General features: G+C 59.3%; 2 protein-coding genes across 6 annotated transcripts in view; one reads left to right on the plus strand and one right to left on the minus strand.

Moving 5' to 3' along the window:
• The window catches only part of PIEZO1 (piezo-type mechanosensitive ion channel component 1), a 50,147-nt gene extending 36,586 nt beyond the window's left edge, over positions 1–13,561 (plus strand). The window contains exons 25-55 of the mRNA XM_014536787.1: positions 11–211; positions 683–887; positions 1,606–1,710; positions 2,392–2,545; positions 2,779–3,022; positions 3,108–3,204; positions 3,443–3,614; positions 4,292–4,381; positions 4,464–4,558; positions 4,866–4,937; positions 5,441–5,541; positions 6,053–6,131; positions 6,207–6,263; positions 6,348–6,520; positions 6,665–6,771; positions 6,949–7,140; positions 7,225–7,483; positions 7,557–7,745; positions 7,922–8,222; positions 8,455–8,578; positions 8,667–8,814; positions 8,898–9,112; positions 9,256–9,414; positions 9,492–9,639; positions 11,538–11,726; positions 11,927–12,019; positions 12,118–12,290; positions 12,364–12,486; positions 12,562–12,641; positions 12,728–12,917; positions 13,002–13,561. Of these exons, the coding sequence (XP_014392273.1) occupies positions 11–211; positions 683–887; positions 1,606–1,710; positions 2,392–2,545; positions 2,779–3,022; positions 3,108–3,204; positions 3,443–3,614; positions 4,292–4,381; positions 4,464–4,558; positions 4,866–4,937; positions 5,441–5,541; positions 6,053–6,131; positions 6,207–6,263; positions 6,348–6,520; positions 6,665–6,771; positions 6,949–7,140; positions 7,225–7,483; positions 7,557–7,745; positions 7,922–8,222; positions 8,455–8,578; positions 8,667–8,814; positions 8,898–9,112; positions 9,256–9,414; positions 9,492–9,639; positions 11,538–11,726; positions 11,927–12,019; positions 12,118–12,290; positions 12,364–12,486; positions 12,562–12,641; positions 12,728–12,917; positions 13,002–13,251 (4,785 nt within the window). The 3' untranslated portion in view covers positions 13,252–13,561. The remainder of the gene's footprint in view (positions 1–10; positions 212–682; positions 888–1,605; positions 1,711–2,391; positions 2,546–2,778; positions 3,023–3,107; positions 3,205–3,442; positions 3,615–4,291; positions 4,382–4,463; positions 4,559–4,865; positions 4,938–5,440; positions 5,542–6,052; positions 6,132–6,206; positions 6,264–6,347; positions 6,521–6,664; positions 6,772–6,948; positions 7,141–7,224; positions 7,484–7,556; positions 7,746–7,921; positions 8,223–8,454; positions 8,579–8,666; positions 8,815–8,897; positions 9,113–9,255; positions 9,415–9,491; positions 9,640–11,537; positions 11,727–11,926; positions 12,020–12,117; positions 12,291–12,363; positions 12,487–12,561; positions 12,642–12,727; positions 12,918–13,001) is intronic.
• Positions 13,529–22,011, minus strand: CTU2 (cytosolic thiouridylase subunit 2 homolog (S. pombe)). Of its 5 annotated transcripts, XM_014536651.1 has the most exons (15): positions 21,439–22,011; positions 18,944–19,022; positions 18,637–18,696; positions 17,466–17,526; positions 16,895–17,004; positions 16,404–16,718; positions 16,306–16,373; positions 16,091–16,226; positions 15,756–15,887; positions 14,701–14,792; positions 14,462–14,565; positions 14,210–14,357; positions 14,000–14,066; positions 13,815–13,873; positions 13,529–13,723 (listed from the first exon to the last, which is right to left on the minus strand). In XM_014536651.1, the coding sequence occupies exons 1-15, from the start codon at positions 21,549–21,551 to the stop codon at positions 13,651–13,653; spliced, it is 1,617 nt and encodes a 538-aa protein (XP_014392137.1). In that variant the 5' UTR covers positions 21,552–22,011; the 3' UTR covers positions 13,529–13,650. The 5 variants fall into 5 exon arrangements, 4 of the variants coding, with proteins under 4 accessions (XP_014392137.1, XP_005862564.1, XP_005862563.1 ...); XM_005862502.2 differs by having other exon boundaries at positions 16,181–16,226; positions 16,306–16,718; XM_005862501.2 differs by having other exon boundaries at positions 16,306–16,718.
• Positions 22,012–22,017: the final 6 nt, after the last annotated feature.

Raw genomic sequence — 22,017 nt, forward strand, 5'->3', positions numbered from 1 at the left:
CCCTCCCCAGAACCACCTGCAGATCCTGCTGCTGCTGGTGTTCGAGGCCATTGTGTACCGGCGCCAGGAGCACCACCGCCGGCAGCACCAGCTGGCCCCGCTGCCTGCCCAGGCCGTCTGCATCGAAGGCACCCGCCAGCAGCTGGACCGGGACCTGCTTAGCTGTGTCAAGTACTTCATCAACTTCTTTTTCTACAAATTTGGGCTGGAGGTGAGTCGCCCCTCACCATCAGAGGTCTGTGCTGCCCTCAGGGGAGGGGCCTTGGTTGAGCATCTGCCATGTACAGGCGCACAGGGGCCGCCTGGAGGCACAGGAGGTGGACCGCCAAGGGTGCTGTGTTCTCCCGGGCAAGGTTGGCCTGTGGGGTGAGGACGGGGGCCAGGACTCAGGCAGGAGACTGGGTCAGAGTTTTCCACAGAGCCTCCTAGCCTCAGTCTCCCCCTGCACGGGGAGCCACGTCCAGCCTCCCCATCCCTCCAGGAGCGTGGCGTGGGCTGCCGTGAGTCTAGGCTACAGGCCCACCTGCCTCGAGGCAAAGGTGTTCTGCTCCCTGTGCTGCCTGTGACCCTCCGAGCCAGCCTGCTGGGCCCCCGGCTGCCTGGAGGCAGGTCCAAGAAAGACCCTCCACCAGTTCCCTCCGTCTCCCATTCTCATCTCCTCTTGCCCTTCTGCCACCCCCAGATCTGCTTCCTGATGGCCGTGAACGTGATTGGGCAGCGCATGAACTTTATGGTCATCCTGCACGGCTGCTGGCTGGTGGCCATCCTCACCCGCCGGCGCCGGAGGGCCATCGCCCGTCTCTGGCCCAACTACTGCCTCTTCCTGACGCTCTTCCTGCTGTACCAGTACCTGCTGTGCCTGGGCATCCCCCCAGCTCTGTGCATTGGTGAGCAGGGTGCAGGCTGTGGGCAGGAGTACGGAGTTGGCCAGCGTGCGTGGCTGTGGCCGCATGCAGTGCCCCGGGCGTTTCCCGCCTGCCCTGTGTTGTTGAGCGTATCGATACTTCCTTTTCCGTGCCGGGTCATATAGTGTTTGGATGTACCATAGTTGGTTTGACCTTTCACACAGGGACACATCTCGTTTTTTCCAGTTTGGGAACGTTGGTGTCTAGGTTTTTGCGTGGCATAGTTTTCACTTCTCTGGCATAAAAGCCCAGAGAGGCTGTCCTATTTTACATCTCCCCCGGCAGCATGTGTGTGATCCAGTCCTTCCACAGCCTCGCCAGTATTTGGTGGTGTCACTATTTTTATAGTATTAGCCGTTCTGATAGGTGTGTAATGATGTCTCGTGTGGTCCAGCCATACCATGGGCCAGCACTCAGGAGACTGCCCTGCCCACCTGCCGCCCCATAGCTTCACACAGTTGCTCCCATGGGGGCCTGGGGTGCGGTCTATCCCTGGGAAACGTGTAGTTAAGCATGTGCTGGAAGCTCTGGACCTGTATGCTCTCGGACTCCAAAGGAGAGTGGTGGTGTTTTTGAGGCTGACTGTGTGAATGTGGATGTGGATGAAGAACCGTGGACACTGGACCCCTAGAGGCTGTGGGCCAGCCAATGGGGAAGGGACAGGCTGTCCGGAGCCCTGACACGCTCCCTCTACCCACAGACTACCCCTGGCGCTGGAGCCAGGCCATCCCCATGAATTCGGTGCTCATCAAGTGGCTGTACCTGCCTGACTTCTTCATGGCCCCCAACTCCACCAACCTCATCAGTGAGTGCCCACTGGCTGGGCCCTTTGTCCACATGTGCCACCCGCCAGCCTCAGTGAAGGCCAAGGAGGTTCTGCACGGGCAGCGGGCAAGCGCAGACGCTCCCTTCAGTTATCGAGGAGTGCGTTGTCCAGGCCTTGCCAGCTGGCCCAATGCTGTGGTTCCCCGGCAGGATGGGGGCGGGGGCAGGGTCCTTTCATGGGTGCGCCTAGTCCTGCAGGATAGTCCCATGGCACTGAGGCCCTCCTCACATGTGCACACCCTGCCATCAGGTGTGTATGCAGGTGTGCACACAGGTGTGGATGCAGAGATGGTTGTAGGTATGGATGTGGGGGTGGATGCAGGTGTGCACAGGTGGGCAGAGGGACAGATGCAGGTGTGCACAGACTGATGCCCACGGGGTGTGCAGTCAGGCACGTTAACTCATTTCCTAATGTGCGTGTGGTGCCCAGATACGCAGAACATGTACACAGGCGTGATCCCCAACATCCATATCCATGTGTGGACATCACCCGCCAGTGTTCACACTCGTAGACGTGTGTCTGCCCAGCCCCCACGTGCACACACCATGCTTCTCTCTGGTCTGGGTACGGGGTCCGTGCCCTGTGCCGGTCGTGGACCAGGCCTCCGCACGGCCAGCGGTGCCTGGGGTCGAGTGGCAGCGGGCTCCCGTGTATCCGCAGGTGACTTCCTGCTGCTGCTCTGCGCCTCCCAGCAGTGGCAGGTGTTCTTGGCTGAGCGCACCGAGGAGTGGCAGCACATGGCCGGCGTCAACACCGACCACCTGGAGCCTCTGCGGGGGGAGCCCAACCCCGTGCCCAACTTCGTTCACTGTAGGTGGGTCCCGGGGTGTTGCCAGCCTGCAGAGCCCAGTCTGGGGCTGCATAGGCGGCGGGGCTGCAGGGCTGATGGACACACCTGGCTAGGACGGAGCCTGGGGCAAGTGCTGCCGGTGGTGTCCTGGGGCGAGACGAGGGGCGGACATTGACCTTGCAGCAGAGGGGCCTCCGGGAGTTCCTCTGGCCCGAGGCTGCGGGGGGCGGTGGGGTAACCGGCACCCCGCCCGGCAGGTCCTACCTCGACATGCTGAAAGTCGCTGTCTTCCGCTACCTCTTCTGGCTGGTGCTGGTGGTGGTGTTCATCACCGGGGCCACGCGCATCAGTGTCTTCGGGCTGGGCTACCTGTTGGCCTGTTTCTACCTGCTGCTCTTCGGCACCTCCCTGCTGCAGAAGGATACGCGTCCCCGCCTCGTGCTGTGGGACTGCCTCATCCTCTACAACGTCACTGTCATCATCTCCAAGAACATGCTCTCGGTGAGCCGGCCGGCCAGCCTGCCCAGCCCCAGCCCCAGCCCCAAACCCAATCCCGTAGGCTGGCTGACCCTCCTCCTGCCCCCAGCTCCTGTCCTGTGTCTTCGTGGAGCAAATGCAGAGCAGCTTCTGCTGGGTCATCCAGCTGTTCAGCCTCGTGTGCACGGTCAAAGGCTACTATGACCGTGAGTGGGAGAGGGCCGGTGGCTGGGGGTGTCAGGGACACGCACTGCTTCAGGGACCCAGACCCCTATCCGTTCCCCACACCCCCGCCCCATGGTCTTGATCTGCATCCTGATCCTCAACAAATGTGCTTGAGCCCTGCCTCTGACTCAGGTCCCCAACCTCTGCCCCACACCCCGATCCCACCTGTGTTCCTGACCCCGATCATACCCCTGACCCGGGCTGGCCCCTGTCTCACAGCCAAGGAGATGCTGGGCAGGGACCAGGACTGCCTGCTGCCAGTGGAGGAGGCTGGCGTCCTCTGGGACAGTGTCTGTTTCCTGTTCCTGCTGCTGCAGCGCCGTGTCTTCCTCAGCTACTACTTCCTGCACGTCAAGGCCGAGCTCCAGGCCACTGCTCTGCAGGCCTCCAGGTTGGCCCTGCCTTGGATCCCCTGGGCCCCTCTAGGGCAGGACATTGTGCCGGATGTCACACGTCTCCTAGAGCGACTGAGGGCCACGAGTCATCAGCACTCCTCAGGGGCCTGAGTGCACACTGTCCACGGCATGTGGTCTCAGCCCTAGCTTTCTGTGGGCTGGCGTTTCAGTCCTACTGTTGCCCCGACGCTGGCCTGAGGTGGACCCCACCAGAGAGCCTGCCCCACCCCACCCCCGTGCCTGGCCAGGGAGCCAGTAAGTCTCCCCATCCCTGGCCTCTGTAGGCCCCATGGCCACCTCTTCATTTGCACGTTTTCTACCCCATGAGACTGGAGGTGGGACCCCCCAGCTTCTGCTGGGTCATCCAGCTGTTCAGCCTCGTGTGCACGGCTAGTATGACCGTGAATGGGAGAGGGCAGGTGGCTGGGGATGTCAGGGACACACACTGCTTCAGGGACCCAGACCCCTATCCGTTCCCCACACCACAGCGGGCTGGGGGCAGAAGAGCCACTGCTTTTGTCTCCCCTCCCTCTCACTGCAGTACAGATGGGGTGTCATGTTGGAGAGCTAGCCTGTGAGCAGGGAGGACCTGGGCGGCTGGGGGGGTGGGCTAAGCCCAGAGGAGGGAGCTCGTAAGACTGGCGCTCACCCCTGGCTTCACTGACTCCCACAGGGGCTTCGCCCTGTACAACGCTGCCAACCTCAAAAGCATCGACTACCACCGCAAGGCCGAGGAGAAGTCCCTGGCCCAGCTGAAAAGACAGTAGGTGCCGTCTGGGGGACCAGGATGGGGTGGGGGTGTCTTCCTGTCTGGCCCGATGCTCAGAGTCGTCTCCCACCCACAGGATGGAACGTATCCGCGCCAAGCAGGAAAAGCACAGGCAGGGCCCGGTGGGCCTCGGCCACTCCCAGGAGGCCCTGGACCCCGGCCAGGAGCCAGGTGAGTGGATAGAGCCCCCAGGGCCCCCGAGCACTGGTGCATCTGTGCCTGTCCACGTCTGTACCACGTGACGTCACACAGGGCTTCCGGCCCACCTGTCCTGTGCCATGTGGTCACTCTCTGTCCCTGCAGGCCACACAGCCTGCTAGTGACTGTCCGTCTGCATGTGTGGGCTGTCCTCTGCCATCATAGCACCATGGGAGGGTGCTGGTCATGAAGGGGCTCTGTGTGTCTCTGCTGAGGGGACACCCTCATTCTCCGTGACTCTCCCTGCTGGCTCATGCTCGCCACCCCCTCCCCTTCACAGGTCCCGGCCGTCCAGGGGGCTCCTCCCCACCACGGACACAGTGGTGGCGGCCCTGGCTGGACCACGCCACAGGTACTGCCCCAACCTGGCTGCCATGACCGCTCTCTCAAGCTGCTGTGTGTTGGGTACCCCCTCACCTCTCAGTTGCTACCGCCTTTGGGGCGTACAGCTTGCCGGTACTGACCTGCAGCCTGGGTGCCGGCCGTGCAGTAACAAGGGGCTGGGCCCCCCACAACCGGCTCTGCATTTTATAACTCGGGGATTCCGAAGTCTGAATTACCACTGCCCACTCCCAGCCTCTCCTCTCCTGGCCCCTCCCTGTGTCCCTCTCGTCCCGTCTGGTCTCGTCCCGCCACTCTGGCATGTGTCCTGTGCATGCGCCTCCGTCCTCCAGCCTGCTGCTCCCTGCCTCCAGCCACTGAGGCTGTCCCGGGGAGGGGGGTTGGGGGCATGCGGGCCTTGGCCCCTGGGGTCACAGGATGCTGTTACTGCCCCCCCAAACCCATGAACGTGAGAGTCTTGCAGAGCCCAACCCCACGTGGGGGACGGCCAGCTGAACCCCACACTGCCCACAGTCATCCACTCTGGGGACTACTTCCTGTTCGAGTCTGACAGTGAGGAGGAGGAGGAGGCCCAGCCCGAGGACCCCAGGCCATCGGCACAGAGTGCCTTCCAGGTGAGGTGGAAGGGTCCCTGGCTGCCTTCCCCTGTCCATGGAGCACCTGGGCCAGGCCAGCACAGAGAGGACAGATGCCCAGCCAGACAGGACAGCAGTCTGTGGGGACCATAGGTCATGGCAGCTATGTGCCTCTGCCCACCTTCTCCTGTGGTCCCAACTCTGACCCCCAGGCCTGTGGTGGCCACCAGTGGCCTGGCCTTCAAGAGGGCTCATTATGTTTGCTGGTTGCACGTCTGTCTTCTGAGCCAGGAGCCTCTTGTCCACCTTTGTGTCCCTGGTTCTGGCCTGAGGCCTGGGTGCTAAGTGAGAACCGTGATGTGCCGGGTGGGCTGTGCAAACTGCCCTTTCCTCCCACAACAGCCCCATGGTGCCCACTTCCTGCCCCGGCTCAGGCTGCAGGTCCCCAGCTGCGCTGACCCCGGCTCCTCCTCTTCCTTGGGAGCTCAGAGGTGAGCCCAGGGCACCTGGGCCTGGGAAGCAGGTGCTAACCCGAGGCCCTGTCCTGCAGATGGCGTACCAGGCCTGGGTGACCAACGCCCAGACGGTGCTGAGGCGGCGGCGGCAGGAGCAGGCACAGCTGCCTGTGGGTGAGTCCGGCTGAGTGCGGGTAGCGGGTGGGGAATGTAGGGCTACAAGGCGCTGACCAGCTCCCTTATGCCCAGGAGGCGGCCCGTGTCCAGAGGCGGAGTTGGCAGAGGGTCCAGCGGACGAGGTGGCAGGTACGTGGGCCCTGGGGGTTCGGGGTTGGGGTTCTCACGCTGGCTGCCCCTCCAGGATTCTCACGCCAATCCCCCTCCCTGCAGGCCGGAGCCATGTGATGCAGCGGGTGCTGAACACCATGCAGTTCCTGTGGGTGCTGGGACAGGCGCTGGTGGATGGGCTGACGCGCTGGCTGTACACCTTCACTCGGCACCACCGCGCCATGAGTAACGTGCTGCGTGCTGAGCGCTACCTGCTCACACAGGAGCTGCTCAGGGTGGGTGCCATCATACCGCGACCCCATCACACCCCTACCCCTGCCACCATGCCCTGCCACACTACCTTACCCCTGTGCCTGCCCCACCCCCTCCTCCCCCACACCGGGAGGACCACCTCCCTACCCCCCTTGTGTGCCCTGCAGGGTAGAGAGGTGCACCGGGGCGTGCTGGACCAGCTATACTCGAGTGAGGCTGAGGCCATGCCAACAGGCCCCTCGGAGGCACGTGATGTGCCTAGCACAGCTTCGAGGTAGGTATGGGCTGCAGGGGCTCAAGTGGAAGCCAGGACCCACTGCATCTGACCTGCTCTCAGGCCCAGAGCCAGGGACACCCCAGCGGCTATGCTCGGGCACATAGCCTCCCAGCCCCTGTCCAGCAGGGACCTTGAGGCCCTCCTGCCGTCTGTGACCAGCCTCCCCTCCCACAGCGGGCTGGGGGCAGAAGAGCCAATAAGCAGCACGCCCGAGGACCCCAGCAGCCCCCTGAGCACGGGCTACAACACCCGCAGTGGCAGTGAGGAGATGGTCACCGAGCCCAGGGCTTCTCTACACGGCTCCCGAGAGCTTCCTGCTAGCACGCGGACCCGGATGCGCACGGCCAGCGAGCTGCTCCTTGACAGGTGTGTGCGAGGGGCAGCTGGTGGGGCCGGGGGCAGGTGGGCCTAGGCCTGGGGCCAGAACCTACCTGAACATGGACCCTGCAGGTGCCTGCGCATCCCAGAGCTGGAGGAGGCTGAGCAGTTCGAGGCCGGGCAGGGCCGGGCGCTGCGGCTGCTGCAGGCCGTGTACCAGTGTGTGGCTGCCCACTCTGAGCTGCTCTGCTATTTCATCATTGTTCTCAACCATATGGTCACCGCCTCGGCCACCTCCCTCGTGTTGCCTGTGCTGGTCTTCTTGTGGGCCATGCTGTCCATCCCACGGCCCAGCAAGCGCTTCTGGATGACAGCCATCGTCTTCACTGAGGTGGGCAGCGGCCTGGGGGGCAGAAGGGGTGGTCCTGGCCCCGCCCGCCATGCTGAGCCCCGCTGCCCCGCAGGTCATGGTGGTCACCAAATACCTGTTCCAGTTTGGCTTCTTCCCCTGGAACAGCCACACGGTGCTGCGGCGCTATGAGAACAAGCCCTACTTCCCGCCTCGCATCCTGGGCCTGGAGAAGACTGACGGCTACATCAAGTACGACCTGGTGCAGCTCCTGGCCCTCTTCTTCCATCGTTCCCAGCTGCTGGTGAGTGCCAGGTGCCAGGGCAGGTGGGCAGCAGGCGGGCACCTCTCAGCCATCTTGTTCCAGGAGGCGAACCTGGACACTGGGTCCCAGGGTGGGCCTGGGCATCTTGCCTGGTCCAAGAGCTGCCCGTGCAGCCATGCCTGCCTCCCCAAGGCCCTCCTTCCTTTCTTCCACAGTGCTATGGCCTCTGGGACCACGAGGAGGACCCGCTCTCCAAGGAGCCTGATGGGGGCCATGGGAAGGAGGAGCCTGAGGAGGAGCCAGCCCTGCTGGGACTCCAGACTGAGGAGAGCACAGGGCCCCAGGAGGAGCTGGGGGTGGCTGGGACCACCACCGAGGATGACATCCAAGTAGAAGTGAGAGATGGGCCCTCAGAGCCACACGTGGAGATCAAGCCCCACAAGACGAAGCGCATCGGTCTGCGTTTCAGGAGGAGAAGGAAGGAGATTGCAGAACCCAAAGGACCAGCAGCCATTGGTACATGTCCCTGTCAATCTGCAACCACCCCAGCCCACCCAGCTCTCACATGGGAGTCACCACGCCAGCCAGAGGATGCAGCCCCAGGGGCCCAGTGCTGGTGATGCTGGGAGGGCCTGTGCTTAGTCTGCTGGTCTGTGAAATGGGGTGATGGCAGCCCCTTGGGGGGCTCTCGGGATGGTCAGGAGCTGAACTAGGCCTCAGTCCATCAGTGGTGACTACTCCCCCACAGAAGCCGAGACTGAGGATGAGGAGCAGGAGGCAGCAGCCACCTCTCGGGGACAGAAGAGGCGGAGTCGTCCCCGGGAAAGAATGAGGGCGGTGGGCATCTGGCTGCAGACCTTCTGCCTGTCCCTGTGAGTGACCAACCTGGGAGTGGCCTAGGGGAGGGGTGGGTGGGAGCAACCAAGGTCCTGAGCTGAGCTCCCTTCTGCCTGTCCGCAGGGCCCAGAGTGTGTACCGGCCCCTGCGGCGTTTCTTCCACGACATCCTGCACACCAAGTACCGTGCAGCCACTGACGTCTATGCCCTCATGTTCCTGGCTGACGTGGTCGACTTCATCATCATCATGTTTGGCTTTTGGGCCTTTGGGGTGAGCTGGGCTCAGGGGCCCCTGTGAGCGCAGAGCCCAGCGGCCACCCCAGCTCTCCCTGACCCTTCCTTTCCTGGCCACAGAAGCACTCAGCGGCTACGGACATCACGTCCTCCCTGTCAGATGACCAGGTTCCGGAAGCCTTCCTGGTCATGCTGCTGATCCAGTTCAGCACTATGGTCATCGACCGTGCCCTCTACCTACGCAAGACCGTGCTGGGCAAGCTGGCCTTCCAGGTCGTCCTGGTGCTGGCCATCCATGTCTGGATGTTCTTCATCTTGCCCGCTGTCACTGAGAGGTGGGTGCTGGGGGGTCAGGCCCAGCCTGCAGAGACATGCTTTGTGGTGCCTGGCAGAGCTGCATTTGGGTCCAGGGACCTTGGGGGCTCCAGCTACTGGACTCGGGCGGGGTGCCCTAATCTGGGCTTCCTGTCCCACCTAGGATGTTCAGCCAGAACGCAGTAGCCCAGCTGTGGTACTTTGTGAAGTGCATCTACTTCGCCCTGTCCGCCTACCAGATCCGCTGTGGCTACCCCACCCGCATCCTTGGCAACTTCCTCACCAAGAAGTACAACCACCTCAACCTCTTCCTCTTCCAGGGGTGAGTGTGGGCCAGCCCAAGGGGGGTCAAGGCTGCCCTCCCTCAGCCCCTCCTGATGGGTCCCCCGTCTCGGGTAGGTTCCGGCTGGTGCCGTTCCTGGTGGAGCTGCGGGCCGTGATGGACTGGGTTTGGACAGACACCACGCTGTCCCTGTCCAACTGGATGTGCGTGGAGGACATCTATGCCAACATCTTCATCATCAAGTGCAGCCGAGAGACAGAAAAGGTGCCTGGGCCCAAGGCAAGGGTAGAGAGGGACACTGGTCACTCCCCATTGGGGCCGACGGGAACTGCGAGAACCAAACACTGGTGGCCCCTCCTTGGGCTCAGAAACCATGGCAACATGAGGCCAGAGAGCCACTGTGGGCCAGAGAGCATTTCTAGAGCTCTCCCTGGCAGCCAGAGGGGCTTCTTAGAGAGGGGATAGTGAACTCTGCCCTGTTAGGGGCAGGCAGTTGGCAGTGGCCTGAGCAAATCGCACAGTGGAATATGCCTGCCATAACGTTAGCTGAATTTTTGTTCTTTTTTAGCAGCTTTACAGAGAGAATTCATACACAAGATTCACCCATTTAAAGTGTACAGTTTGGTGGTTCAGTATGTTTAGAGTTGTGCAGCCATCACCACAAAGTTAGAACGTGCTCTTCGTACCCATTAGCAGTCACTGTCCATTCCCCTCATTGCCCAACTCCTGGCAGCCACCACCTGCTTTATAGATTTGCCTGTTCTGGAAATTTCATATAAATGAAGTCAGTGTGGCCTTTGTGACTGGCTTCTTTCACTCAGCAGCATATTATCAAGGTTCATCCATGTTGTAGTATGTGTCACAATTTCTTTTTATGGCAGAATAGTTTAACTTTTTGTTTGTTAGGCGTTATGGGTAGGGCTAGGGTTAGGTTTAGAGGTAGGGATAGAGTTAGGACTTGGTAAAAGTGTTAGAGTTAGGGCTAGGGCTAGGGTTAATGTTAGTGTTGGGTTAGGGTTAGGGCCAAGTCTAGTGTTAGGGTTAGTGCTAGGTCTATGTCTATGGTTATGGTTCATGCCACCTTTTATTCAACAGTTCCAAATAGTGATAAACATTTGGGTTTGTTTTTATTATAAAAAATGCTGCTATGGATATTCACATATAAGACTCTGAACATACAAGTTTCCATTTCTTCTGGATAGACACATAGGAATGTGATTGCTGGGCCCTGAGGTAACTCTTGCTTTCACTCTCAAGTTGTTTCCCATGGCGACTGCTCCATTGCAGTCCCACTGCTCTTCCACCTCCTCGCTAACCCTTCTGGTCTGACGTTTTTTTTACCCGTCCCTGTGGTTTTGACTTTGAATTTCCCTGTTGGCTAATGATAAGCACCTTTCCCTGTGCTTATTTGCCATGTCTCCCTTCTTTGGAGAGTATTTTCCAGAGCCTTTGCCCATTTTTTCCTTGGGTTAAGCAACTGTTAGGTAAACAAAAGGTGGCACATTTATACCTTTTATTGAGTTGAAAGAGTTCCATAGATACTCTGGATACTACATTCTATCAGAGATGCGACTTGCAGGTATTTCCTCCATTCTGTGGTTGGCCTTTTCCTTTTTTGATGGTGTCCTCAGAAGCACACAAGTCTATTTTTCATGATGTCTAGTTTAAATTTTTTCTTTTGTTGCTTGAGCTTTTGGTATTAGATCTGAGGATATTTTGCCAAATATAAGGTACAAAGATTTGCCCTAAAGTTTCAGTGATTTAGGTCTTAGTTAATTTTTGCACATGGTGTTAGTTAAGGGTCCATTTATTGAAAAGGCTGTCCTTTCCCTACTGAGAGGTTGGCACCTGTCTCCTTGTGTGGGTTTGTTTTGGGGCTCAGAATCTCCATTGATCTCTGTCCTGTCCAGCACCACAGACTTAGCTGCTATAGCTCTGCAGTCAGTTTGGATGTTCAATTAAGGCTTTATGGGTCCACGGGGTGAGCTCAAGACCATGGCCTTGAGGATGGAAAGGTGAGGCGTGGAGGGCAGCTCTGGGAGCAGAGGGAGGGAGGGGTCTGAGACAGCACTGTGGCAGGGAGCAGAGACGGAGGCCTGCACGACGCAGGGCACTGGGAAGGTGGCGCTGAGCAGCTGACCCGTACCCTGTCCTCCCACCAGAAATACCCACAGCCCAAGGGGCAGAAGAAGAAGAAGATCGTTAAGTATGGCATGGGCGGCCTTATAATCCTGTTCCTCGTGGCCATCATCTGGTTCCCGCTGCTCTTCATGTCTCTGGTGCGCTCCGTTGTCGGCGTTGTCAACCAGCCCATTGACGTCACCGTCACCCTCAAGCTGGGGGGCTACGAGGTGAGCAGCCACCTTCACCAGCACAGGAAGCAGTGCAGGTGCAAGCTCTGCCTGCACACTGAGGGCTCAGGCCAGGCAGCCCCAATTCCCACTCCCCACTTTCTGGTCCTCATGGACTATGCAGAGCGTGGCCTGCATGCTGGCGACCTGGGGAGTCAGGGAGGCTCCCCCAGCACCATGTCACCCTGTTTCACCCTCAGCCCCTGTTCACCATGAGTGCCCAGCAGCCGTCCATCGTGCCCTTCACGCAACAGGCCTATGAGGAGCTGTCCAGGCAGTTTGACCCCCACCCGGTGAGCAGCCCCCACATTGCATCTGCCTGGCAGGGGAAGGGATGGCTTTTGGGGAGGTGGCCTGGCTTCACCCCACTGAGGCGCCGTCTTGTGCTCAGCTGGCCATGCAGTTCATCAGCCAGTACAGCCCTGAGGACATCGTCACAGCGCAGATCGAGGGCAGCTCCGGGGCTCTGTGGCGCATCAGCCCGCCCAGCAGGGCCCAGATGAAGCGGGAGCTGTACAACGGCACTGCCGACATCACCCTGCGCTTCACCTGGAACTTCCAGAGGTACGTCCTGGGCTCGGATGGGGCCTGGATGGGGTACACGCTTCGGTGGGTCACGCTGCACCCCTGCTTGCAGGGACCTGGCCAAGGGAGGCACTGTAGAGTACACCAACGAGAAGCACACCCTGGACCTGGCCCCCAATAGCAGTGAGCGGTGGCAGCTGGCCAGCCTGCTGGAGGGCACCTCGGACCAGTCCGTGTGAGTGGGGACCAAGGGGCCTGGGGGCACCAGGAAGGCTGGGCCAGACCTGACCCACTGGATTCCTCCCCACAGGGTCATCCCTAACCTCTTCCCCAAGTACATCCGTGCCCCCAACGGGCCTGAAGCCAACCCCGTGAAGCAGCTGCAGCCCAGTGAGTGTCTGGGGGAAGGTGGTGCTGGGCCATGGCCTCTGCCCTGGGAGAGGGTGTGGCCTGACTGTCTCACCGCTCTGATCTAGACGAGGAGGCGGACTACCTCGGCGTGCGCATCCAGCTGCGGAGGGAGCGTGTGGGCTCGGGGGCTGCTGGCTTCCTTGAGTGGTGGGTCATCGAGCTACAGGACTGCCAGGCTGACTGCAACCTGCTGCCCATGGTCATCTTCAACGACAAGGTCAGCCCACCCAGCCTGGGCTTCCTGGCTGGCTACGGGTGAGTGTGCAGTGCCGTGGGCCTGGGGGCTGGGGTGCGGCTGTGGGTAGCAGCCCCCAGGACTCACCCGCACTTGCCTGGCAGGATCATGGGGCTCTATGTGTCCATCGTGCTGGTCATCGGCAAGTTTGTGCGTGGCTTCTTCAGTGAGATCTCACACTCCATCATGTTCGAGGAGCTGCCGTGTGTGGACCGAATCCTCAAGCTCTGCCAGGACATCTTCCTGGTGCGGGAGACGCGGGAGCTGGAGCTGGAAGAGGAGCTATACGCCAAGCTCATCTTCCTCTACCGCTCACCGGAGACCATGATCAAGTGGACCCGCGAAAAGGAGTAGGAGCCAGGCTCCGTGTGCACGTGAATGAAGGAGCCGGCCTGGCAGGAAGGAGGGCAGTGCTCCTCAGGCCACAGGAGCAGATACTCCAGTCCCAGGCCACCAGCTGTGACAGGTCCTCCTGGCCCACTGAGCCTTGATGCTGCTGTCAGAAGGGAGCTGTGGCCCCTCCACGGCCCAGCACAGGACTGCTGTCTCTTTCCGTTGTCCCTGCAGGGCCCAGTGCCAGACACACTGGGCCAGGGGGCCCAGCCTTCCTTTCTCCACATGTACTGTAGAGTTTTTTTAATTAAAACTTTTATTTATACAAACAGATGACAGCACACTGCCTGCCCATCCCTGTGTCCTGCTCCAGCATGGCAGAGGTCCAGGCGGGGTGGTCCCGGGGGTCCATCCTGAGGCTCAGCTCTCACCGGTCTGTGCCTCATCATCACTGTCAATCAGATACTCCTGTATCTCCTGCAAGATCGAGGCCCTGCGGGAAGCCACACAGTGGGAATCAGCCCAAAGGTGCTCACATCCAGAAGGACCCCTCCCAGGGCTCCCAGCACAGCAGGTACCAGTACCTCTGGCTACGGAGCTGGGCCTCAGTCAGGATGTAGGGTGGCAGGGGGTCCAAGGAAGGCTGCAACAGAGAGCCGGCATGAGTGATGGGCTACATGGCACAAAGCTAAGCCAGTGCCAACCTGCACCCTCACCCCAAGAGTGGGAGGGCCTCCCCTATCACCAACACAAGGCAGGATCCACTCACCAAGTCCTTCATGTTCACACGGCACCCGTAGCATAGCTGCTCGATGACACTGACTCGGGGGTCCTCCCTGTGAGAGCAGAGCTGGACCTGTGTGCCTGGTCTTGGCCCCTCAGTGCAGGGCCCGAGGGCTTGGTCCCAGGTGTACCACCACCCTCTGTGTAGCTGCAAGGGACCAGCCGTGGGGTGGGGTGGATCAGGAAAGAGACTCACCTCCCGCAGGGCTCAGCCCCCCGGCAACAGCCCTGGGCCCTGCCCACCCCTGCAGAGCAGCAGGGTGTTGTGGGTGCCTCAGCTGGAGGGGTGGGGGGCTGCATCTGGGAGAGATGTGAGGTCTGGGCCCCAAAAGCTGTGGCACTATCTGTAAGCAGAAATGAACTGAGGGGACCTCAGGATTGGTAAACCCCAATACCCACTCACCGGTACCCCTTCCACCCATGAACCCCGAGAAAATGCAGCACAGACCAGCAGTGTCGATGTCCAGTGCACACATGCAGAGCAGGCAGCGGGGGCCTGGGGGGCCACCAGCATTGCCATCCCTTGGGGCCTTGACCAGCTTCTCACTCGTCCTGAAGTGTGAGGACAGGGCACAGAGGCACCACCAGTTAACCAGAGCCTTGCTCCTGCCTGACCTGAGCCCCAGGGTGGTGAGCTCAGTGCCTACGCTCCCACTCCCACTCCCACTCCACGGCACAAACACACACCTGTACACAGTGCTGACTGTGGAGGGGAACTGGGCCTGCAGCCTGAGCATGAAGGCTTCCATAAGCCGGTGGATGCTGGACTTCTCAGGGGCCTAGGGACAATCAGATGGGGGCTGGAGTGGCCCTGGTGCAGAGGAGCAGCCCCCAGGCCTGGCCAAGGGGCCATGGGTTCCTCCACAGTCAACTCCTGAGAGTCTGCCATGTTGGGACTGGAGTGAATCAGGCACACACTTCTAAACACAGCCATTATTAAAAATTAAATTATGGCCTAACTGGCGTGGCTCAGTGGTTGACCACTGACCTATGAACCAGGAGGTCACAGTTCAATTCCTGGTCAGGGCACATGACCGGGTTACAGGTTCAATCCCCAGTATGGGGCATGTAGGAAGCAGCTGATCAATGATTCTCTCTCATCATTGATGTTTCTATCTCTCTCTCCCTCTCCTTTCCTCTCTGAAATCAATGACCAAAGTGTTGCCAGTTCAATTCCTGGTCAAAGGGCACATAGCTGGGTTGCAAGTTCCCTCCCTGCCCCGCCCAAATTGGGTGCGTGTGGGAGGCAACCAATCAATGTGTCTCTCTCATCGATGTTTCTCTCTCTCTCTCTCTCTCTCTCTCTCTCTCTCTCTCCCTCTCTCTCTCCCCCTCCCTTCCACTCTCAATAAAAATTAATGAAAAAAATATCCTCGGGTGAGGATTAACGAAGAAACACACCAAAACAAACAAAAATTATGTCAAAATTTTAAGTACCTCTGACAACGGTCATTCTGCCCCTCCATCATCCCCTTCCCCATGTCCATGACCACCCCTCCCCCCAAGCTGGGCACCTTGCCTTCCCAGGGATGGGTACCAGGGTGTGGCAACTCCCTCTCCTTGTGAGCCCTCTCCCCCTCGAAGGCACCAACCAACCTGTCCTCCAACTCCAAGGGATATCCTGTATACGCTCCAAGGATGCTGGGGGACATAGGGACGCCACTGTGGTACCAGGTGGCAAGCACTGAAGCTAGAGGGCTGGACCTGTGTGCTGGCAGCCTCTGCCCTGTCCTGCAAGTTACCTTGGTGTCGATAGCTGGTGTGAAGACAGAGGGCACAGCAAACAGGCGGTTGTAGAAGGCGACCTCCTTCAGTGTGTGGTCGCGCATGGGCCGCACCACCACCACGTCACCATGCCTCTCATCAGAGAAGCCCTGGGGAGGGGGAGGGGGATGTGTTCTTCCCCGTACCCAGCTGACAGGGTTATAGCTCCCTCCTTCCCTGCCAGCTGAGGGGTGTCAGGCTCCTCCCTCCATGAGGAAGACCCCAAGACTGATTCACAAGATACTACTTTCAAGTGAAAGGGCCTAAAGGGTGAGGGTGGGAGGGGCCCCTGGGCAGCCTGGCCCCTGAGTACCGTGTCCCAGGCCAGGAAGGCCCCTCTCCCCAGCGCCAGGCTAGTCATGAGCTTGATGGCCAGGCGGGTACAGCTGTCCCCCGTCATCACCTTGGAGTAGCCATGGGTCCGGGCCACGTGCAGAATCAGGTGGGTTCTGCAGAGCAGGGCAAGGGATCTCAGACACAGGTAGGGCAGGGCCAGGACCTGGGGGGGGCGGCAGGGGGGAGGCTCACCGCAGGGTCTGAAGAAGCTCCTCCTTGGCTGTCAGTGTCTTCACTGAGTTGAAAAGTCTAGATAAAGCCTTGGTCTGGGCAGCTGTGGGTGGCTGAGCCTCGGTCTGGGCAGCTGTGGGTGGCTGAGCCTTGGTCTGGGCAGCTGTGGGTGGCTGAGCCTCGGTCTGGGCAGCTGTGGGTGCCTGAGCCTCGGTGTGGGCAGCTGTGGGTGGCTGAGCCTTGGTCTGGGCAGCTGTGGGTAGCCCAGCTGGGCTCTGGGGGTCCTGGGAGCCAGGCTGGCTCAGCTGCTCCTCCCCTTGGGCTGGTGCATGCTGCTGCTGGAGGAAACTGTCCACAGCTGCCTTATAGGCCCCCTTGGTCCCTGAGGGCTCCTGGTCAAGGTAGCGAAGCACAGATGGCGGCAGGCCGAACACCTTGCAGGGCAGGGGAGGGTGGAGAAGTTGTATGAAGCCCAGACCCACCACTGTATATACCGAGGCGTGGCCCAGGCAAGAGGCCCGCAGCCTGGCCCCAACAAGTGGGCATGCACTCCTTGTGGACATCCCAGCGGGCACCTCCGGAGGTCCTTCTCAGGGGTGGGCCCACGTACCTCTTCTAAGGCAACAATGTGCCAGGGAAAACCAACTGTCTGCAGGATCAGCTTCATCTCGGCTAGGGTTTTGGCTCTGTCCTCCAGGCTCTGTCCACAGGCTGCTCCCTCTGAAAAAGGCAGAAAGAAAGGAGTCATGGCTTGTAGGAGACGAGCCCAGGCAGGCAGGACAGGCCAACACATGAGATCCCTCGAGCCTGTGCTCTGCAGAGCAGCAGCTTCTGTAGAAACCATAGGCTGCAGACCTCCTTGGAGGAGCATTTGCAGAGTGGGCAGTGGGTTCTCTGTAGTGGCCGAGGGACGAGGTGGGGAGGGGAGGTGGGGCAGGTTAGCATCCAGCCCCTTTGGTAGTGAACTCAACCATCTCACTCAGTGCCCTAGATCCCGCAGAGGCGGCCAGGCCGAAGCTCCTGCCTGACTCTCTGATGGTCTGACTTATGACAACAGCAGTGCCATCTGTTGGTGGACAAATGCACTGTCCCCAGGGCCTGGGTGTGGGCACAGTGCCAGCTGTTTCAGGGGGCCTGCACCAAGCGGTTGGGATCTTGGAGAGAAAAAAGGCCACACGTACCATCAATGTAGACAACCCCTGGCACAAAACGCAGTCTTTTGGCAGAATCTCGACTCAGGCCCTGGAGAGGGGAAGGGACTGGCCTCAGCCTCACGGCTAGAAGCCACAGGACACTCCCTACAGAAACCATTCTCTGTGAGGGGCAATGACCGCCCCTGTAGTGGAGAGGCTGCAGAGGGAAGCTGCATAGCCTGACTCACTTCAAACTGCCTGGGTGTCTGCACTCTCCCTTGTAAAGCCCGCCCTCCCCAGTCTGTTCCTGCTCCTGGCAGTGCCCCAAAAAGCAGCTGGATCCACATGGCCATCCATGCCCCCTACCCACGCTCCTCTGGCTGCTCAGCATGGAACAGGACAACAGGACAAAAGCAAGAAACTGCTGCTCAGATGGAAGGGCACCACGTGCTGGATAAACATCTGGGAGAGCAGGCGCTTATCTCAGACCCTCCAGCCAGGTTTAGGGGACATAAAGTGAGAGCAGACGCACCACGTTCGAGCTCTGGGCACCTCCCAGGATCCCATACAGACCACCCCACGGCTGCAGCCTTGTCCCCAGTCCTTCCAGTCTACATCCCTCACAGGCAGTGCAGGTCACGTGTGTCCCATCCCCTGGCCAAAGCCTCCATAGCACCATCGGGAGAAACCATAACTGCCCCACAGTGATCTGGGCAGGCCAACACAACCAGGAGTGTTCCTTCTTCTCCCCTCCCCACCTCGACATAAGCTGTCTTCACCAACACTGCTTCCCCTGGCAGCATCCCTCCCCCTGCCTCTCATTCTCTTCAACTTCTCAAGGAAGCTGACAGGGCCAAACCACTTTTTGTCTCACAAGACACCTGCTTCTATTTCAATGTCTTGCCCCAGACACACTCCCAGGATGAGAGAAGGCCCATGGCTTCAAGGCCACCTTGAGTGGCGCCCTGCTGTGCCCGCCCAGGACAGCCTTTTCCCAGTGATTATGTTTCTACAGTAGAGCAAATGGACAGAGTGCTAAACTGGGACACAGCTGGGTACTCCGGACGCAGCTCCTGGCTTGTGCACCTCTTGTATACACATCCAGGAGCCCTCCGGGGCTGCTCTCTCTAGTTCTAAAACAAGAGCCCCTTGGTGCTGACCCTCCACTTTCAAGCTCGGTTGGGCGGTGGCCTGGGCACAGAACAGTGTGGAGACGCACCTCAAGGACCTGCCAGATCATGGAGCTCGACGAAGGCCCCCCAGACCACGCTAGGAGCACCTGGGAAAGAAGGAACACTGCTGGAGGGCACCACATCTCCAACATGAGCATGCCCCCACCCCCCTCCTCTATGGATATCCCGACATGGGTCCATTCTCAGAGCCCAGGCACAGGACAGCGGGAGGAGCTGGTAGGATGCAGCTGGGACAGGCTGCCTGCAGGAAGGGTGGCAGGGGCTGAGATCCAGGGCCTGGGGGGCCGAACTGCCCAGTCGGGGACTCCACAGAGGAGTCACCCCACACTCTACCTTCTCTCCTGGAAAGATCAGCCGGTTCTTCCCAAGCACAGCTCTGAACTTGTGGACGTAGAACGCCTTGAAACAGTCCCTGCAACACAAACCACCACTGGCTGCAGCCACATGGCCCAGGTTGCCTACCTCCATGCCAAGAGAGGGAAGCCAATACTGGCCTCTGCAGGGGGGCAGCCTGATGCCTGCTCAGTTACCAACTCCCATCTTTAAAAGAAGCATCTTGACAATGAGGTTGGCATGGAGGGGTTCTCACCAGGTATGGTTGCCCCAGGATGAGCCTGCCACATGGGAAGGCCCACCTGCATCACCCCTACAGTCCTTACCAGTGTGAACTGATGCCTGAGGGGCCAGGAGCCTGGTGCCACCGCCACTAGCAGGCGCTCAGAAAGGCCCAGCTGGTGGAACAGATGGACATAGGCAGGCGCAGGACAAGGCCACCCAGCCCTTCCCTGAGCAGAGTTGATGACCCCTTCCAAGACCCCCACAGAGAGAAGCACCACCTCTTGGGGTGAAGGGGGAAACACTGAGAAGGCTGCAGGAGCCGAGGCCTGAAGCTCCACACAGGCCCTTCTCTAGTGCTCTGATCCGGCTGGGACCAGAAATGCCCAGGAAGCTCCTGGAAACGCAGAGTCCTGGGCTCTTCCCCAAACCCACAGATCAGAACTTCCAGGGCAGGTCCCGGGAACCTGCGTTCTCGGTAAAACTTCCAGCTGATTCTCAGGCTCACTAGGTCAGAGGTGTCAGCCTTGACTGCACATCAGAATCACTAACTACATCACAGTATATTGGGATGAGGCCCAGGCATCTGCTTTTTAAAGCTCCCCTGACAGCCTGGGTGGAGAACAGCACCCTGAACAGAGGAGGCAACACTGTACCCCCAAAATTGCCCCATGCCTGGGGCTATGCACTGTCTGCTTTTTTTTCTTGCTCAGCTATCCTTGTGTCCACAACAATCCCCCCAACACTGAACAGAAACTCCTTATAATGAGCCAACCAAACACCCCACAGGTCCTTTGAGGACGGTAACTCAACTCAGTGTTTGACTGCAAAATGCTGGAGCTCTAGGGACCCCAAGTGACCAGCCATAGGAAGTGACTCCCAGGAAAGCCGGAATGTGGTGAGGTTCCCCCAGCAGACACGACACTGCGGGTGAGGAGGGGGGGGGTGGTTCACCCTGTGGCTACCCCCACTCCATGTCCTCCCTGCACCATACTTTCCCTCTGGGTCAGGCCAGCGTTTCCCACATGTGCCGATCCTCACAATCATTGAGGAAAATGTTCAAAACCTAGACTGCCAAAACCTACAACCAGAAAGTCAGCTTCCCACCTTTTCCCAAAACTGATCAAGCACGGGGGTGGGGGTGGGGGGATAGCTCTGGGCCCCGAAGTCCTGCAGGCCTTGCCTAGAGCTGCTGCAGGCTGTCCTCTTATCAGCGAGTTCTCCAAGCAGATTGGAGGGATCATCCTTTTTAGATGCTCTGAAGTGATTAAAGCAGTGGCTTCTTTTCCTGGTGGCATATACTTCATCCTACTAAGCACACACCAAGTCTACTAAGCTCCCAAAAGATGTTCAGGGACGAGAAAGTTTTTGGAAAACAATTTATTCAGTCCCTTCAGTTTCTTTTTCGGAACATTTTAGAAAGCAGAGTCCGACACTCTTGGAGACCAATTTAAAGATGTGAGCTGATCACTCATTCAGCAAATGTTCATTTGCTATACAAAGCGTGCAACATCACCAGGAATTAACAGGGGTAAAATGGGAGACCAGCCCTGCCATCGCGGAGCTGTGAATCTAGTGATCAGACACAGAAGAGTTTTGATTCAAAGGCGATGTGCCGGGGCACAGCAGAGCTTCAGATAAAACAGAACATGCTGCCCTGGCCGACTTGGCTCGGTGGATGGAGCGTCGGCCTGCGGACTGAGCGGTCCCGGGTTCGATTCCGGCCAAGGGCACATGCCTGGGTTGCGGGCTTGGTCCCCAGTGGGGGGCATGTGGGAGGCAGCTGATCGATGATTCTCTCTCATCATTGATGTTTCCATCTCTCTCTCCTTCTCCCTTCCTCTCTGAAATCAATAAAGAAATATATTAAAAAAAAAAAACAGAACATGCTGGTGCCCAGGCCCCTCTGAGAATAAGTCTCTGCTCCTGTATAAAGGACCCCCTCCCCGACCCCGAGGCAGGGGAAGGCTGAGCCCACCTTCCACTCCTCTGTCCCTCACAAGTAAAACAGGCATCACCCGGAGCACCTGCCCAAGATCCCAGGATGCTCCAAATCGCCCTGAGATGTGTTCTAGCTGCCCAGAAATGCCATCCTGCCTGCACCTCACTCACTCACTCTGCCAGCTCTCCTCCTAAGTGCCCTCATATATACCTTTCTGCCACCTGATCCTCAGTTGAATGGTGGGAGACTGGTACCCACACAGAAAGGAAGGCAATCCTAGCTTCTGAGCAAGCCCTTCTGCCAGGGTCTCCTATCCTCCTCCAGGCCTCACCTGCAGAAGGCGTCCCCTGCTCGGATCACCACCACGGGCAGGCCTTCCGAGCACTTCACACACTTCAGCTCACGGCTTTGGAGACATGGGGGGAAGAGAGAACAAGAACACATTGCACACGTCCCTTCCTAAGACTTCAGAAAGAGGTCTTGTTTCTCACCCCAACCTGGTGGAGGGGAGAGGTCATGTGGGCGGCTGAACACAGGCAAACCAGTTTGTGCCTCAACCAAACTTCCAATTTGAAAAACGACAAGGGCCCTGGAGGATTCCGCTCTGTTAAAGCCGTTCAGGGGGCACCTAAAGGCCACCTCTCATCTCTCCAGGGCTGGCCCGCCAGGAGCGTCAACCTGCTCTGTGTGGCTCAGGACGGGAGACGGGGAGTCGATGTGTGACAGCGACAGGAAAGCCGACTTCTCTTCCAGGAAAGAAGGCATGGTCAGCGGCAGCGCTGTCCCACCGACTGCAAGAACTTGAGGTGCGAGAGAGCAGAGGGGGCCCGCCCTGGGGAGTCCACCACCCGCTGGACAGGCTCTCCCAGGTGCTGCGGAGCGCGCTCCAGCCACCCCGGGACCCGGGGCT

The sequence above is a fragment of the Myotis brandtii genome, unplaced genomic scaffold, assembly GCF_000412655.1.
Source record: "Myotis brandtii unplaced genomic scaffold, ASM41265v1 scaffold165, whole genome shotgun sequence".
NCBI classification, from domain to species: domain Eukaryota; kingdom Metazoa; phylum Chordata; class Mammalia; order Chiroptera; family Vespertilionidae; genus Myotis; species Myotis brandtii.

What these genes read in the sequence shown, in the direction of transcription:
- CTU2 (XM_005862501.2), bottom strand. Translation starts at nt 21,551, where the DNA reads ATGTGTTCTTGTTCTCTCTTCCCCCCATGTCTCCAAAGCCGTGAGCTG. An exon ending in ACATTGTTGCCTTAGAAGAG is followed by an intron (nt 16,719 to 16,894) that starts GTACGTGGGCCC and finishes CTGCCCTGCAAG; the next exon opens with GTGTTCGGCCTGCCGCCATC. An exon ending in CCTTCCTGGCCTGGGACACG is followed by an intron (nt 15,888 to 16,090) that starts GTACTCAGGGGC and finishes CCCCCTCCCCAG; the next exon opens with GGCTTCTCTGATGAGAGGCA.